Genomic DNA, 18,421 nt, shown 5'->3' with positions numbered 1-18,421 from the left:
ACAGTACTGGAGCCCAGCCAGGAGACAAAGCACTTACATAGTCATTTACAACATTTTCAGACTGTAAATAATAATTTGACACATATGAAGGATCATATTTAAAAAGATTACCTATGTGAGCTGACATAAGGATTAGCTATGAGAGCACAATTATTTCGGTGTTTTCCTGTGAGGTCTTGTTTTACCCCTTTATTCACTAAGAGCTCCCCAGTTAATGCTTTAATCAATCAACCAGCATTTTTAAAGCACAGCACTATCACCCCTAGGGGTATCTAGGCGCTGAGGGTGCCTTGTCTCCGTTGAAGAGCCAGGTAGGAAGGGTGCTTTTTGGAGGCGGATTGGCAAGTTGTTCCAGGTCTTGGCGGCGATGTAGGAGAAGGAGCAGCCCTAGCTGCAGCGAATGAAGGGGTGTGCACGAGGGCAAGAGAGGAGTGCAGGTGTCTTGTGAAAAAATGCAAGATCATTCGATGATTGATGTAGAATGACCCTTGATCGTGTAGCACTTTGTAGGTGTGCATGAGGATCTTGAACTTGCATCTTTTCTTGATGGGAAGCCGATGGAGGGTGATGTGGGTCTGTGTAGGGAGGTCCAGGATGACTCTAGCAGCGACGTTCTGTATGGTCTGGAGTCATCTGAGGAGATGCCGGCGTAGAGAGCTTTGCTGTAGTCGTGGTGGCTGGTGACAATGGCTTGTGTGACGGTCTTTGTGGTGTTGACTGGCATCCATCTGAAGATTCTGTGGAGGATGTGGAAGCAGAATGAGGCAACTGCATTGACTTGTCATTTCATGATCATTTTACTGTTACGTTGATGTCTAAGTTGCGTGTGTAGTCTGTCGGTGTGGGTGCTGGACCGAGTTCCTCTGGCCACCAGTGTGGTTCCAAATCGTGGTGTTCTTTCCAAAGATCAGTACTTCCATCTTACCGGAGTTGAGTTTGAGGCAGTTGTCTCTCATCCAGCTGGCTACATTGGTCATGGTGTCGCAGAAGTTGGTTTTGGCCTTGGAGGGGTCCTCAGTGAGGAAGAGGATTTGTTGAGTGTAGTCAGTGTAGGAGATTATGTTGAGACCATGGGATCTGACGATGTCTATGAGTGGAGTCATGTAGGTGTTGAACAGGCTTGGGCTGAGGGATGATCTTTGGGGTACGTCATATATTATGTTCTTGGGTTCGGAGGTGAACGGAGGCAGCCTTATGCTCTGTGTGCATCCTGTAGCGAAATACACTTCAGTTTTTTTTTTTTTATTGTTTACCAGTATTGTAAAGTCTGTCTATGAGGGTATGGTGGGAAGCTGTGTCAAACGCAGCAGAGAGGTCAAGGCCACAGTTTCTCTGCAGTCGAGTAGAGTTCTGATGTCATCTGTGGCAGCAACTAGGGCAGTCTCAGTGCTATGGTTGGCGCGGAATCCTGATTGGGAGGTGTCGAGAAGGTGGTTTTGTTCCAGGGAATCGGTGAGCTGTATGCGGATGGCTTTCTCGAGTACTTTGACCAGGTAGGAGTGCAGAGAGATCGGTCGATAATTTGTGTGATCGCTGGAGTTGGCGGAGGGTTTCTTTAAGGGGGAGGGGGAGGTTTGACCACTGCGTTTTTCCATTTGACCGTGAATGCTGCTGTGGAGATGGAGGAGTTGATGATGCTGATGAGTTGCTGATAGGGTTCGTTCCGTGGTTGAAAAGATGGTGGGGGCAGGGGTCGGTGAGCATCACAGACTGTATTGAAGACATGATGGGTGAGGTGGTGAGTGGAGACCAGGTGGCGATGATTTGGTTTGTGTGCTCAAGGTGGTTGAGGTTAATAGCGGAGGTCTGGGGTTTTAATATTTTTGTAGATGGTGGTAATCTTGTTCCGGAAGAAGTCCAAAGGGTGTTGCAGAGTTCTTGGGAGGGGTGGATGGTGTGCTCTGTGACTCCGGGGTTGGAGCTTCTTCATGTGGTTTTCCCTTCAGAGTTGATGCAGGCTGTGATAGCTGTTTTCTTGGCTTCTTTGATGTGCAGGTGGAAGTTGTTGAGGGCTACTTTGTAAGCGGCTCTGTAGAGGGGTTCCTTGTGGCTCACCGTTTCTCAAGTTGGTAGTATTTGCGCTTGGTGTTTCTGAGGTCTGGGGTGTACCAGCTGGTTTGTTTGAGCGTTTGTTAGTTTTTGCTGGTTTCAGTGGGGTGACTCAGCGCATTTGGTGGACCAGGTACAGAAACTTTGGACAGCGTGGTCAAAGTTTGATGAAGCTTCTGGTTGGGTGGTGCTGAGAGCCTGTGTCCACTGTGTCTTGGTTATCTTGCCCCAGCTGTGGTGGGAGGAGCTGTGATACTTGTCGAATGTGTGCTGAGTGTCAGAGATTGTAAAATGAACAATGGTGTGGTTGGTCCAGATGAGTTTTGCGACGAAGCTGAATTAAAAAAAAAATTGCTATAGGGGAAGATGGAGTAGAGTGTGTGTCTTTGTGCGCATGTTCTATAACAAGATGGGTGAAGTCAATGTTGGGTAGGATGTGGTGGTGTGAGTAGATCGGTAGGGGTGCGATGAGTTGGAGATGGCCCTGCAGAAGACCGGTTGAAGTCCTGGGGGGGGGGTTGGGGGGGGGGGGGGGACCAGGGTGTCTCTTAATGTTCTTAATGTGGGCTTGGCGTCGGTCTGTAGTTGGAAGTTGAGGTGTTCCATGAGAGGCATGGGGTCGTGACTGGTGATGGTGCATCAGATAGTTTCCTTGAAGATGATGGGGATACCTCTGAGGTGTTTGTTGGTGCGGTCTCGGTGTAGCATCTTGTAGTCGTCGGCTGTTGCGGTGGCGATCTCGGTGTTCGTGGAGGGGTTGAGCCATGTTCCAGTGATGAAGGTAATGTCAGGGGAGAGGGAGGTGATGGTCTCCCAGGTTTCTGTAGCGTGTTTGTAGAGGGAACTGACGTTGTGCAGGATGCATTGGAGCAGTTTCGGGTTATTCACTGTATTCTGTGCGGAAGTGGTGCGGTGTCCAGTGCAGGCTGGTGGTCCTGTGTTGCGGGAGAAGTGGAAGCAGGCAAAGGGTCGCAGGGAGGATGTGCAGCAGCTGTTGTTCAGGAGTCCAGGACCAGGAGCTTCTTGGCAGTGTAGCAGCGGGTGGGCCAGGGTTCCTGGTGCTGGATGCAGTCCAGGTGCAGATGGGCTTGCCTTTGGCGAGCCTGTGGCATGGTGGCCTCCATAAGTAGCCCTGGTAGGTGGGAGGGAGGTGGGAGCAGGGAAATGGCAAGAGCGGGAAGACCAGCAGGAGCAGGCAACATACTAAAACTAGGTAATAACCCGAACAGCAAATAGACTATCTTGAGGAATAAAATTAAAGATATTGCAGCAAAAGACTACCTTGGGGACAAAATAAAATAAGCTTGAGCCTTCACCTTCTTGGTTTTTTTATGCAAATGATGTCTAGGTCGAATTTGAGTATTCTTTCATCACTGCTGTGTGGGAAATTGCAGAGATAACAAGATGTTGTAGTTTATTCTGGAATGGAGTAAGAAAGTAGCCCCAATAATACATTTTGTTTTTCCTCCTTATAAATGGAATCAAAGTGTTTTGCAATAGGGTGTGTAATTTATTTTATAGTAATTGCTTCAAGAAAACTTTTGCTATGGTAAATCAGCCTCTTCCGAAAAAGAAAACAAACTTGTTTGTGTGTTTTACATGCTTGCAAAGGATGTGTCCAGAAAGATTAGCATTTCAGAAAACTTGAAACATTTCTCAATTCAGCAAGAATCATTTGTGTAGATTGGTCAGGCTTCTAACAAGGATAGTTGAATTCTATAAACAGCAATGTAAATGGGAAAGAAGAGAACTCGACTAAAATGTTTACATCTGTAACTTGGTATTGAAGTTGAATCTATGAAACAATGCATTCCCCAGACTTCCAGTTGCACAGATACATACCACTTTCCTAGTCTATTTAAAACCAGCAATACCAACAACCAAGCTGTAGCGTACATTGATTTTCCATTCAGTATCGACCATGCATTACTATGCAATGAAAAATAAAAAGGACAGAAATTAAATACCAAAGAAAACGCTTGCTCTTTTCAAACTGAACCCAAGAATCTGAGTTTAGGGGTAGTTTCATTCGCATTACGTAGAACTATAGATGACCCTTAATACAGTGGGAACGTGGGAGTGATTTGCAAAAGTACTTTGGTGGACACTTTCAACAGAACTCATACATTTTGCAAAAATAAAATGATAATGTCAAGTGTCTTGCCAACTTGCGTCCTCACACATCTACCCATGTGCACCGATCACACTAAACAGGAATAAGCAAACATTGCACTCGTTTGCCAACTAGGAGGGCTGCAGTAGTGGGTTTAGGTCGTCCAGCATCCAGGGAATTCTTTCAACATTTTTTGAGAATTAGAGACAAAGAAAATTGTGGCTTGCTTGGATCCCAACAATTTGTGTTGCCCAGAATACCCTGCAAATGTAAAACTAGGCCTAAAAATTATTTTCTCATATTTATGTGGTGGTAAACAACGGAGTTTGCTTCCAGTGGCGAATTCCTATCATAGTGTCCATATTCATATATGCATCTCTCGATAAAAAGGGTTCCCCTTAGGGTGGGCGTAATATTTGGGTGAAGGACTGTGAGCATATGAAGTCAATGCAGTTTTGGCCCTTTCCTCTCATTTGTGATATGCCCACTCACACACGTAGGATACAGTTTTGCATCAGTATGGACGCGGAGCAGCAGAATGATAGGTCTTTTGCAATTGCTAGCAAATCCACTCATTGGTCGGAGGTACATGTGAGGCTAGTTTATTTACAGCCACAGTTTGAAATTTTATTTATAAGATATGCGGCGCACAAAAAAGTAAGGTGACCTTTCTGGTTCCCTCCGTGTCTCTATGTTTATGTAAGGACTTCGTAAAGCTTACTGGGTGCCAGCCAAGCCAGAGACCAAAAACTCCAGCAATCTTTTATGCGTAATTTAGTTGAAAACTTCCCTGAAAAACATAGTTTTAGCCACTCCTCTGCCATACTATAAACCCACTGAGATTGTATCATGAACTTTGACTGGCTTTATCACACACAACCACTGTTGTTTATTATTGTCACTATGTATTGTTGTACCGTCACATCACAATGTTGATTTAAGTTTCACCACTTTTTTTCATGTGTTGTTACATGTATCGCCAAAACGTATACTAATTCATACAAATCAACTTGTGTCTGACTTTAAAAAATAATGTGGTCTTACGTCTCTACATAAGTGTATGACTTAGCAAATAAATGCGTCAAGTCCAGTTTAATTTAGTTAATGGTCTTCAGTCTGTTAAATCACTTTAACAGCAGATAAATGTGACGGCTAGGACATCTTTCTCGTATTCCATATTACAGCATTGTTTTACCATTCCAAGATGGCCAACATGTTTGTTCTAAAGTTGGCAGCCATGCTGAAACTTCGGAACAACAATAGATTATGTACACTATCACTACATGGCATGTACAATATCACTACATGGCTGACACCAGCTACTATGTTTAGTTTCATTATTGCACGCATATTCCCACTTTGTTTAGACAGCAGCATGTTTACTTTTTTGTTCTTGTATGCTTTTCATTTATCTTGCATATGTTGTTGAGTTTGTATCTGTCAGATGTATTGTTTGGTCAGAGAGTGGATGCATGAATGGATGCATGAGTGCCAGCGTGCATGCATGATGAGCTACTAAGTGCCTAAACCCATCAATGACACAAAAGGCACTTTCATTTATTTAGACTGGTTTATGCTTATAACAAATAATGGTTAAACACCTATAAATGATCTCTTCTGGCTTTGCAGGGTCACAGAATTGTTGCCATATCTATTTGGCCTACCTGTGCCAGGAGTTGTGGAGAGGGGTATGCTGCCACCACTGCGTTGGCGATTTCCACACTGACTCTGTTAAACTGTTGCAGCTGCCGCTTCCAGACTTGTAGGAGGCCCTTCCCACAACGATCCACGCGTACTCCACCAGCCCAGTCGTTCTCCAGGTAGAAGGAAAAGCTTGTTTCTTCACGCTGACGCCTAGGGTGGGAGAGACTGAATAAACAAACGCCTCCTCTGTTCTCTTTTGGTGGTTGTCATTCTTGGGGTGTTCAGTGGCTCCATGAAGTATCAACACTTAGACCCAATATGCAGTAGTTGAAAAGGAAGATATGCCTTTTTAGATAATAGACAACTGCACAGTTAATAATTTGGAAATAAAATAGAGCAATCGTGAGCGTACGCATTGGGCTAGCAATTACGAAACAAAGTCTCAAGCAAAGTCATTGACCTGGGCTGAAAATAAAAGTTGGAAGAAGAGAAGAATCAAGACAAAGTATCGACTTCAGTCAGTACTGAAAGTACCGGCTAGAACTCTTGGAGTTCTGGCCGATAACCTTAAACATTCCACCCAGAGTGAAAAGGCAGGAAAACGGCCCAGGGGAAAGTTAAGATGAAATTTACTAACAGTAAAGGAAATTATGAAAGGTCTGTACACTTTTGAGGCCTTGCCTCAGCATGTTTACTTGTGCAATCCATCTCTCCAAAAAGGTGGAGCAGACACATTCCAAAGCAGAACCACCAAAAAGATGCGACATCAGACACAAACGTTTCATCAGGACAGGTTCAAGGCTATACATTAATAAATACATCTGAGGAGATGAGCAGGTTACAGAAAGAGTACCTCTTGAGCATGAGTGAGATAGAGAGGTGGCGATCTAAGAACAACATTTACTTATCGTTATCAAATGTTGTATAACAGGGCAAGATCAGGCAAACAAGCATCCCGCACCCTTAGCTTAAGGATGTCTTTCACTGCGAAAAACACCACCACCTAATTTTAACATATTGGAGCTCGGTACTCAAAAAAGTGTAAAGCACAGCAGAAATTGAATTAATGGGCAGGTTAGATATATATATATATTTTTATTCCTCAATAATATCTAGCAGTATATAATGAAGAGCCCATCACCCATTCTCATCCCAACTGATGACTGACCAATGGAGCATTCGGTGAGTTACATATTGGATACCTTTTCACTGGGATCAGAAATTTTCTCGCCTTTCTCAGACTAACACTAAAATAAACTTTACATACCTATGATGACCAATACATAAAAAGCTGATTGCACGCACATTTGTATCCTCTGCCTCCAAGCCCCACCCCTCACTTACTTGAATGGTGCCTCTGCCACAGATTTGGTGAACATGCTGGCGAACTCGCCAAACTCCTTCCAGGTCTCCACAAATCGGACTTGTATTCCAGTGTGCAGCTGGACATCCACCAAGGCCTTTCATAGAAGAGATGTTGTTGGTGAACAAACAGGTAGTACATGAACTCCTCCCCACACATCCTGCGTTTAAGGACACGCAAGAGAATGCTGGACCAAAGTACAGCCTGAGCTCTTTCCTAGACCAACGCAGTGCAGTCGCACTAACTCTCAGATACCAAGAGGAATGAAGTGCAGCCACATCCAGTTCCCACCCCCTAAGAGCTCAACAGTAACTACAGACTGGACCTTCCCCTCAAAGGCAGTACCAGGCGCCACATTAGTATAAGGACTTGTCCTGAGGGTTGATATAATTAAACTTTACATAAAGCTGCTTCAGGGGCGAAGGGAAATTGAACTACTGATCAATTAGGTTAATGGAACCTCTCTGTATGCTCGAATAGAAGAGGCCATTCAAAGAGAGCATTTCCCCTCCCTGCGGTGCTGTCACATCTGGAAGCCTAGAGCATCTGCTTATGTAAAGCGTAACTATACAAAAACTGAAATTCTTCCTGGATGAGCAAATCATTACTCTTCATCTGCACAATCCAAAGGATAAAGGGGAAGACAGCAGTCCAATGCATGTGCTCAGTATGGGCATACAAACACAAGTATTGGTAAAGGCGAAAGCATCAAAGAAAGACTTGTAATAGAACAAACACAAGAAGAATTATGTTTGTCATGCTATCAGCAAGGCCAAATTCACCTTGCCGCCTGTCTCCATGCCAACATCTTCACAGAAGATTCGATGCTTCATGGAACCGAATAGTCTCATTTTTGAAAAAATATATATTTAATACTGATGGGCTGTGCCTACTGGATCATGTGCTTATTTGTGTGATTAGTGTAACAAATCATTTTCATACAGGCACATGGGCCTCTGTTTATTTGAAATTGGTGCACGGACTGTGCAAAAAGAACAAGGCTAACTAGATATGTTGCACGTGAATGCAGTACTGCATCTTGCAGAGAACTGCTAACGTAATCCATTTGAGATTAACCATGCATCTAAATGGCAGGGGCGGGATGCTGCAATAGGTTTGGGGTCCAGGGATCTCTGGGACAGTCACAAATGCTTACCAAGTCAATGGGGGGGCCTGCTGGCTCAGCGGACTAATGTATCCACTGAATTGATCTGTGTTTGACATCACTGTCATAATTTCTGATCCCTGTGGTGCACTTATCCTTTCATCCTTCTGAAATTAGTACCACTGCATTTGGTAACAATAAACATCTGCTATTCACCACCAAGATGCCCCAAGGGATAAACGTACACTTTACAAACACATACTATGCTAGCATGGGACCAGAGTGTGGCACAACATGAGCATCCATTATAGAAAAGTGCTAGGAGCTACAGCCTGAATGGGAAACCGCCCCTTTCTGTCATGGTCACCCCCACTTTTTGCCACTGGTTCTGACTGATGTGCACTGGGTTCCTGCTAACCAGGTCCCAGTGCTTGTTCCCTAAAACAAGATACCTTGTTTAATCGTAACATAATTGGCACACACGTTGGCACCCCTGTAAGTCCCTAGTAAGTGCTACCTAGGGCAGGGGTATCAAAGAGAGTCGCTAAGGACTGCAGCATGTATAATGCCACCCCAAGGGACCACCATAAAATTGCATGCAGACAGCCATTGCAGACTGTGTGTCATGGTGCAAACCATGAGGGAATACACGACATAGCACACTCACTGTGTGCCATGCCAAAGTCACTGCATGGAATATATGTAAGTTACCACTACAGCAGGCCTTGTAGCCCTAAGGCAAGGTGCATTACTTTACATGTGAGTGCAGATATGCCGCTATACTGTCTAATCCAATTACTAGATGGTACAAGTGGACAGGTAAGCCATCTTAAGTATATTTATTATGCAGTGGTCATTGCGAGTTCCCCAGCTACATGATGAATTTACTGAAACCTATGGTGTTTGGTATCAAATACCTTGTCTTAATAAAGCTGTACTGTTGCCAGTACAAGATTTATTATGACATGCACCCAGAGTGCACTTTAGAGGTGCCCCTGAAAACCCACAAGTCCTCTAGCGTACTGGCTGACTGATATCGACTAGCAAGCCACCAAAGACTAGTTTCTGCCCCCCCCCCCCCCCCGGGAGGAGAGAGGCCAGAAACAGTGTCTGCTCTGGAGGAAGGTGTTCACACCTCCTCCAGCAAGATGGGTAGTAAATCTGCATACCAAGGCCAGGGCCTTCAAAGCCCCTGCCGCCTTTGATATGCGACCCAGCTTTCTCCAGACCTGGGAGATGCCAGCCCCTGCCATGGGGCATCAGGACAGTTGGGAAATTAGCTATTTGTATTTAGTAGGTGTGTTTCACCACCAGGCTAGTCACACCTCTAAGGTGCGCTTCCTGATGTGCTCCATGAAAGAAGGGTTCCACTATTTTGTTTTTCCTGGAATTAGGAACTCTAGGACAGAGTTATGCACACACCCCACAGGAAGTTGTCATATAGGGAGTGTAGTGAGCCTAGGTGTAAGAAGCCAATTGGCTTCTACCCTTCACTCCCCTAAATGCCCCTAAATTCAGTATTTAGGTGGCCCCATGACACCAGGAACGCAAATTCACCTGAATAAAGAAAAACGACAAAGAAGAACCGAAGAACTTAAGAACTGTTGACTAGCTGTGGACTTGGCACCAAACCCGGTCTGCCTGCTCCTGTCCCAACAATTGAAAAGACCAGACTAGTCCTGCAACTCTGAATCCTCCCAAAGCCTTGGAGGACTGACAACACTACACCAACCAGCCAGCATCTCCCTTGAAGTAGAGTAGCCTGCAGACACTGATCGCAACGTCCAGTTCACCGATCGACTGACTACCATGTCCACCAATGCAACAGCCATCTAGGGGGAGGTCAACGTTCTCCAGGAGGTCAGATCTGTCTCCCCACCAAGTGTGGAGATTTCAGGAGCCCTAGAAGCTGCCATGCACCAATACCCGGGGTACCGGACCCCTTGCACCAGCGAAGGCTTATTCAGTGTCCAGTCAGAACACCAACACCGACCTACTGATGTGGGACATCAGTTTCAGAGAGGCCCTCGTCAAGAGTGGCCCTGCTGTCCTGTTTTGTCCTCATCTCCAGGTCGACTTAAAAAGTGAGAGCCTCGAACGCAAGCGACCCGCCAGACAAAACAATTCTGCATCCGAGCCCCACAGCCCGAGTCTGAGCCTACTAACAGTGTACTCTTGCCTCAGAGACCCTCAAGAATTGAACCCCCTTTTGGGTTCCGATGGACTTGTCGCCTCACTTGCAGAAATTTTCTGTTACAGGTTAACTACACAGACTTCAGCGGTAGCTACCCTTGCAACCAGCACCTCTGCACCCGGATGCACCAGGGCAGGTAAATCTAAACTGCTGGTGGTTCTAAGGACCTTTGCCCCTACTTACCTTAAGTACGGAAGAACAACCCTGTAACTCGATTGCAAGTACCCCTATACAGTGTATGTTTCTCCCACAGGATACCATTACCACATTTGAGGCTCATGCCGCAAACCTTACAGCTGTATTTTCTGTGTTTCTGAAAATTGCTAGCTCGAAAAGTACTTACCTAATCTCATAGATCGTGGTGTCTAAATTAATATAAAAATCTGTTATTTTTCTAAATTGGTGTCGGATTTCCTTATTGAGTGTGTGTCTGTTGACTCTTTGTATGCAACAGATGCCTAACACTCCTCTCTGATAAGTCTATGGCTGCTTGACCACACTACCACAAATAGAGTACCTTGGGATTGTTAAAGCAAGCCCCTGTACACTAATAAGAGATAACAGGACTGTCTGCACAGTGCACCTCATTTTGGTACACTATATAGAGAGCCAGCTTCCTACAGCCTGCACATATACTTCTTTGACAGCAGAGAGTGCCAAACCAAGGGTTTATATACGCAATCAAGTCCAGTGTTATTTGGTTTCCACTGGCAACCAAATTTTCGCTTTGGTGGAGTTTTTATCTGTTATAGTCTGTTTTAACTGAAAACTGGAGACCCTTACTATGTTATGCTGTCATTTCTGTAATACACATTCTGCCTTTTAGTGTGCTGTCAATACTCTAGTGACTGGCATCTAGATCACCATGAATGGAGTCCAATGCAGCTTGTGAAGTGGTGTTAGAGGGTTGTGTTCTTATTGTCTTTACTGTGAATGCTAAGCCTTATTCAAGTTGAGTGTAGGGTTTTGGTGTTTAGCGGTTAAAACTGCAAGGTTTTTCTGGTCGCTTGTGCCTTTTGCATGTCACCAGACAAACACCCTGTCTGCTGGAAAGGAAACGTTTGTGTGGAGAATCTTGATGGGGAGTGATGTTGGATACCAAGTTATCTGAATATGTGGCAGATCGGGGTCTTGATGCTCTCTCTCCCAGTTTGTCACTTTGTCAGTTTCCTTTTCTAACTGCTGCTCTAGGGCACGTTACGCTGACTGAGCTGGCATTAAATACTTGCTTACTAAGTGTCAAGCAATTCCTGTTAGGCACTGCAGTAGCTTGGCAGTTGATTCTTTATTACACAACAGTGTGTTGTTCGCAGTGAAATTATGACAAGAGTAGGTTCGCAGAGGAGACCCCCTCCTAATAACAGCAGAAATGTAGTTCAGGGGAGCTTGTGGTGGTCCTTATTCAGAAGGACCCTATATGACTCGTGATTCCTCCTTTGAAACATATGATGTGGAATGCTGATGAGTGCAGGAAAGCATATGAATGTATAGTGGCTCATCCCAGAGACCATACCTACAGCTGTGTCTTTCAGAGGTTAGTGGAAAAAGGCTGCTATATTTAAAATAAAAGATCCATATTCTTGAAATCTGAATCAGAGATGCAAATTCAAGATGAATGTAAAAAAATTAACAAAACATAAGAAATAAGAACAGAGCCTTAATGATGCAAAGGTAAACTGCAGCGTCATTTGTAAAGAAGGAATTGGGAAAGCAAATGCATCTGCATTGGTACTACAAAACATTTTGTTGGGTTCAGAGATCCTGTTGTGCTTCCTTTACCTAAAAGGCTAAACAACCAATACAATTAACTACTTCAAAGACTTATTTCCAAACCTATGATGGAGAGGCAACGCCTATCTCTACTGAACCTAATCAAACTGAAATGCATTCTCGTCGTTGTACTACACAAGCCTAGATCCCAGATTTACAAGAACTGGTGAGATTAACACAAAATCTCACCAGAAGAGCACAATGGCTGATTCACTGTCAAATTCAACCTCGCGGTGAAACCCACAATGGGAATAGAACAGAGAAAGCTAGATACCAACTATCACTCATATGCAGCTTCAAGGCAATCCCTGGTCCTCTCCAATCTAAATTGAGGCAATGGATTACTTGACTGTGTTCCCAACAATGCCCATACTACAAAGCGGTGAGGAGCATCCCCATATCCTATTTGAATACAGAATTACTTTTGGGGCCAATGTAACACATGGAGCCATGGCAAGCTTCTCCAAATTACAAGCTTTGACTCAAACAATGTCCCTCTCCAAATCATTGCTGCTCCATTTCCACTGCACTTTAAAACACAACTTAATACCATTCTCTTCAATGAACCAGCTGAGCGGCAGGAATCCACTTTCAGCAGTCACTTGGGTCCAAAACAGAAGAAACAGCAGCTGGCCCCACCACACTATCTCGAATCATCTGCGCTCCCATGCTAGATTCGAATGACGTAAATACCAACGCATCATGCACCTGCCAGCCTATCAGGAATTCGTGTTTTTGTTTTCGGCCAATACCAGGATTGACCAAAGGTGAACCAAATTCTGTATTCTGTATTCTTTTATTGCCATTTTGTTATTATAAAGCCTGCACTAGAAACAAGACTGCATGTTTCAGGCACCTTCTATGAGAAGTGCGTTTCATCCAGGGTAGCCCCCTCCATCCTAGTCATTATAGGCACTGTCTGCTGTCCTGAGCTTTTCACCTACAAGTCACTGATTTCAGGTGTGTGAGACTAAGTAGCTCAATTTAAGCAAAAGTAAAACTACAACAGCCAGAATACATAAGGTTAGCACAAATATTCTAGGACTGGGAACTGTTCATAGTGAACTGGAGGTGAGGTGGTCATCCTAGTTAGCAGCACTCAGTATAAATGACTCTGAGGGTTCTTTCGTAAAAGCGTCAATGCTCCCATTTCCTTGCCTTCACTGTATGAAACATAGGTGAATATGAGATGGCTGCATTTCCTTCAAAAGAAAGCTTAATCAAAACCTTAGGTGCAGTCCTAAAAGCCTAATTGGGCACACAGATTGGTCTCCCCTAAGTGTACGAATGAGTATTTATTTGTATAATGTAAACCTCGCTATGAAACAGTGAACCTACTGCATGGCTATCTTATGCCAATATTCCACAATATCTCTATATCAGCCCATCAGCTTACCTCCTCTACGTCCACCCTGGAGAGAACAGGGAGAGTGTCCTGTCCTCCCTTCTTTTTCCTCTTCTTCGTTTGCTCCTCACCAGCAGCTGCACCAAGCACCGCCTGGCGCAGCTGCTTCTGAGACTGGGTCTTTTTACACCTTCGAAAAGAAAAGAAAAAAAAATCAACAAAGTAGAACTATTTCCTAAAAAACGTTAGGGCATCCATGAGCTCCTCGCATTACCTTCCTAGAACAAGGTGATGCTGGACTTGGAGTCGGAACTACCTTCTGCTCAACACAATAGGAAGAGTGAAAGCATACGGGCTTTGAAACCAGCCACATTTCCCTCATTCCATGACTGTTCCAGCACAAGGTGCTGTAGAAATGTAAGACTTTCCATTCTGGGAAGCTTAGACTGGACAGAGCTCAAAGCTCTTCCATGTTCCAGCAAGATCATGGTCTGGAAGCGGAGAAAGGACAGAGTTCCCATGCCCTAATTAACCAAAAAAAGAGGTGCCGGAGGACTTAGTGTAGAACCAACATTTCATCTTCTGTCACCCCCAAGAACAAGGCTTTTTAGGGAGGGTATAGAAGCAGGCAGGAGAGGAAGCTCACAAATCATACATCTCCCAACAGGACGCACTTCAAGGATATGGAAGCATACAGTAAAAGCTCACAGCTCCGGCCTCTCTCAGGCACTGTAGCAAAGAAAAAGTTACATTTACTTGAAATATTTCTCCATTTCCATGACAACCAGTGCAGTAGATTTTTCATCACTTCTTTGCAGGAGCCTGGTGGAGAAGTCCCTCAAGGTCTGCAGTCCCTCTTCCTGGACACTTTGGTGTTCCTGTGAGATAATATGAGAGGGGACAAAGTCAGCACTCAGTGTGAGAAAGCACTTTGCTGCACCTCAGGAACATTTGAAGCCTCTAACACATACTCAATTCTATCAGTAGAAAGGTTGTCAATACTTTGGGCCCTGAAATACTTATTTAATCTTTGGTTTCCTTAGGTTTTGCAAACCTTGCATGGACTTACTCCAGGGAATACTTTTAAATGTAAGATTATAATTTCCACAACTGTTCTCGATCTTAGCCCTACTTCTTCGCCTGCACAGCTTTCTCCACCCTCCACCCCCATGAAGACATAAATCTTAACTGCTGCAGGAAAGTCTCCCTTTACAAGTCGCTGCTCTCATCTCCTGAAAAATAGCTCAAAAGACATGACTATGGTGAACCTGGAGCTGTTGAATAGATAACTGACACACATTTGGCAAAGAAATACCTACAGGCATCCCCACGTGCCACTGTGGTGTGTGTGTGTTGGTGTCATATAGTTCACAGAGCAGCAACAAAAGCATCACAAAAAGAAGATACAGTTAATCAATCAATCAATCAATCATTGGCATTTGTAAAGCGCGCTACTCACCCGGAAGGGTCTCAAGGCGCTAGGGTGGGGGGAGGGGGAGGGGGGCTAATGCTCGAACAGCCAGGTCTTGAGCTGCCTTCTGAAGGAGAGGTGGTCCTGTGTAGAGCGAAGATGGCTGGGAATGGAGTTCCAGGTCTTTGCTGCAAGGTAGGAGAATGACTTGCCTCCGGCGGTGGCTCTGCGGATGCGGGGGACGGCTGCCAGGCTTGTCCGGTCGATCGTAGGTTGCGAGTGGGTACGTAGAAGGAGACGCGGTTGTTGATGAGCTTGGGGCCTTGGTTGTGAAGGGCTTTGTGTGCGTGGGTGAGGAGTCTGAATTTGATTCTTGTGCTTAATGGGAGCCAGTGAAGCTTTTTCAGATGGCCGGAGGTGTGGTGGTGGCGCGGGACGTCCAGGATGAGGCATGCGGCTGCGTTCTGGATACGTTGGAGTTTCTTCTGTATTTTGATCGTGGTGCCTGCATAGAGGGTGTTGCCGTAGTCCAGGCGGCTGGTGACGAGGGCGTGGGTGACGGTTTTCCTGGTGTCGGTGGGGATCCAGCGGAAGATCTTGCGGAGCATGCGTAGGGTGTTGAAGCATGACGAGGTGACTGCGTTGACTTGTCTGGTCATGGAGAGGGAGGAGTCCAGGATGAAGCCGAGGTTGCGGGCGTGGTCGGTGGGTTGGGGAGTGCTGCCTAGGGCGGGGGGCCACCAGGAGTCGTCCCATGAGGTTGGAGTCGGGCCTAGGATGAGGACCTCCGTCTTGTCGGTGTTGAGTTTAAGCCGGCTGTCTGTCATCCAGTCAGCGACTTCCTTCATTCCTTCGTGCAGTCTGGTTCTAGCGGAGGATGGGTTGTTGGTGACAGAGAGGATGAGTTGTGTGTCATCCGTGTTTGTGTGCGATGTTTGCCAGGGGGGTCATGTAGATATTGAAGAGGGTGGGGCTGAGGGAGGATCCTTGGGGGACGCCACAGATGACCTCGGTAGCCGCTGATCTGAAGGGGGGGAGGCGGACTCTCTGAGTTCTTCCGGAGAGGAACGAGATGATCCAGTCCAAGGCCTTGCCTTGGATGCCGGCGTTGCTGAGGCGCTGTATCAGAGTGCGGTGACATACCGTGTCGAAGGCTGCGGAGAGGTCTAGGAGTATGAGGGCCGCGGTCTCTCCCTTGTCGGTCAGGGATCTGATGTCGTCCGTGGCTGCGATGAGGGCGGTCTCGGTGCTGTGGTTGGCCCTGAAGCCGAACTGCGAGGGGTCGAGTGATTCGTTACCTTTGCTGGGAACGGGAGGAGAGAGATGGGTCGGAAGTTCTTGAGGTCTGTGGGGTCTGCTGTCGGCTTCTTGAGGAGGGCGTTGAGTTCGGCGTGTTTCCAGCTCTCGGGGAAGGTGGCAGTGGTGAGGGAGGTGTTGAGGATGTCTCGGAGTTGGGGTGCGATGATGTTGTAGGCTTTGTTGAAGATGTAGTGGGGGCATGGGTCGGTGGGGGATCCTGAGTGGATGGAGTTCATTGTACGGGTGGTTTCCTCGGTGGTGACCGGGGTCCAGGCATGGAGGGTGGCGCTGTGGGGTGTGGGTTCCCGGAGGGGGGTACGTGGTTGTTGTGGTGAAGCTGTTGTAGATGTCGGTGATTTTGTGGTGGAAGAAGGTTGCGAGGGAGTTGCAGAGGTCTTGTGAGGGGGTGATGGCGTTGTTTTCGGCGTCGGGGTTGGAGAGTTCTCTGATGATACCGAATAGTTCTTTGCTGTTGTGAGAGTTGTTGTCAAGTATTTCTTTGAAGGAGGATTTTCTTGCTGCACGGAGGAGTTGGTGGTGTTTTCTGTTGGCGTTTTTGAGGGCTGACATGTTCTCGTCAGTCTGGTCGAGACGCCAGGTTTTCTCGAGGGTGCGGCATTGCTTTTTGGAGTCCTTGAGGGTGGAGTTGAACCAGGTGCTTCTCTTGTGGTTGGCTCCGTTCGGGCGGGCCTTCAGGGGAGCCAGGAGGTTAGCGCAGTCGGAGATCCAGTTCGTGAGGCTGTTGGCTGCCTCGTTGGGATCTGAGGTGCTGGTGGGGGGGGGTTCTGGGAGAGAGATGATGTGAGTTGGTCGGCGGTGATTCGGTTCCATTGTCTTCTTGGTGGTTGTCGGGCGTGGTGGTGGGTTGTGGTTTTCTTGTAGCTGAAGTGGACGCAGCTGTGGTCCGTCCAGGAGAGTTTGGTGGTGTGGTTGAAGGAGATGTGTTTGCTGGAGGAGAAGATGGGGTCGAGCGTGTGTCCGGCGTAGTGGGTGGGGGTGTTGACCAGTTGCTTGAGTCCGAGGTTGGAGAGGTTGTCCAGTAGGGTGGTGGTGTTGGTGTCGTTGTTCTTCTCTAGGTGGAAGTTGAGGTCCCCTAGGAGGATGTAGTCGGCGGAGGGGAGGGCTTGTGGGCTAACGAAGTCAGCGATGTCTTCGCTGAATTTGGTGCGTGGTCCAGGGGGCCTGTAGATGAGGGTTCCTCTGAGGGTGGTCTTGGGGTCGCTGTGGATTTGGAAGTGGAGGTGTTCGGCCTCGGGGAGTGTGTTGTCGGTGTTGGTCGTGATGCGGATGGAGCTCTTGTGGACGATGGCGATGCCGCCTCCGGTGCGGTTGGTGCGGTCTTTCCTGATGATTTTGTATCCGTCAGGGATGGCTATGGCGATATCGGGTGCCGAGGAGGGGTTCATCCAGGTCTCCGTGAGGAAGGCGATGTCCGGGGATGTTGAGTCGATGAGGTTCCACAGTTCGATGGCGTGTCTGTGGACGGAGCGCGTGTTGATCAGGATGCATTTGAGTTTGTGTTCGGGGGTGCTGTTCTTGTGGGGTGCGTTGGGGGTGCGTGGGCAGGTGAATCTGCAGTTGCGGCAGGTAAAAGGTCCGTGGGTGAGTCTCGGGTGGTGCGGCAGCAGCCCGGCGTACTGCCGGGGTTGAGTTCGACGAGGGCGGTGGTGTCGTAGGTCAGGCGTGGGAGGTGGGGGTTGTGGGGGCCAGGGGTCATGGCGCTGGGCGCGGTGCAGGCGCGGACGGGCGCAGACGGGCTTGCCTTCGGCGCGCCAGCGGCGCGCCTGCTGCACGCGGCCGCTGCGCGGTCGCGCAGTGGCCGCTGCGCGGTCGCGCAGTGGCCGCTGCGCGGTCGCGCAGTGGCCGCCATTTAAGGGATAGCTGGGAGGAGGGGTCAGCTGGAAGGCGGGTGGCGGGGGGGTAGGGGGCCAATGGGAGCTTCAAACAAACGGCGGAAAAAAGCGGGGGAGAAAAAAATACGGCGAAGACCGAGAAACGGGAAAGAAGCGGAAAAAAGGGTACAAAAGGAAGAGGGGATGGCAATCGCTCAGCACTCGGGGGGGGGCACGCACTCGGGGTACAAGGAAGCAAAAAGGAGGCGGACACTCGGGAAACAGGAATCAAAGGG

At 47.2% G+C, this 18,421-nt stretch overlaps 1 protein-coding gene across 4 annotated transcripts in view; it reads right to left on the bottom strand.

Annotated features, from left to right (window-relative positions):
• Positions 1 to 18,421, bottom strand: part of EME1 (essential meiotic structure-specific endonuclease 1) — an 86,827-nt gene that overhangs the window by 13,051 nt on the left and 55,355 nt on the right. For 3 of the 4 annotated variants that reach the window (XM_085617098.1, XM_085617099.1, XM_085617100.1), the window contains 4 exons: positions 14,340 to 14,461; positions 13,635 to 13,773; positions 7,151 to 7,266; positions 5,827 to 6,016 (listed from right to left, as the gene is read on the bottom strand). In XM_085617098.1, the coding sequence (XP_085473224.1) occupies positions 5,827 to 6,016; positions 7,151 to 7,266; positions 13,635 to 13,773; positions 14,340 to 14,461 (567 nt within the window). Of the gene's footprint in view, positions 1 to 5,826; positions 6,017 to 6,039; positions 6,152 to 7,150; positions 7,267 to 13,634; positions 13,774 to 14,339; positions 14,462 to 18,421 lie in introns of those variants that run through there. The other variant, XM_085617101.1, reaches the window with a different exon arrangement.

The sequence above is a fragment of the Triturus cristatus genome, chromosome 7 (genome assembly GCF_964204655.1).
Source record: "Triturus cristatus chromosome 7, aTriCri1.1, whole genome shotgun sequence".
Classification (NCBI taxonomy): domain Eukaryota; kingdom Metazoa; phylum Chordata; class Amphibia; order Caudata; family Salamandridae; genus Triturus; species Triturus cristatus.
The sequence above is the reverse complement of the archived record's forward strand: the minus strand, read 5'-3'. Positions and strand labels throughout refer to the sequence as shown.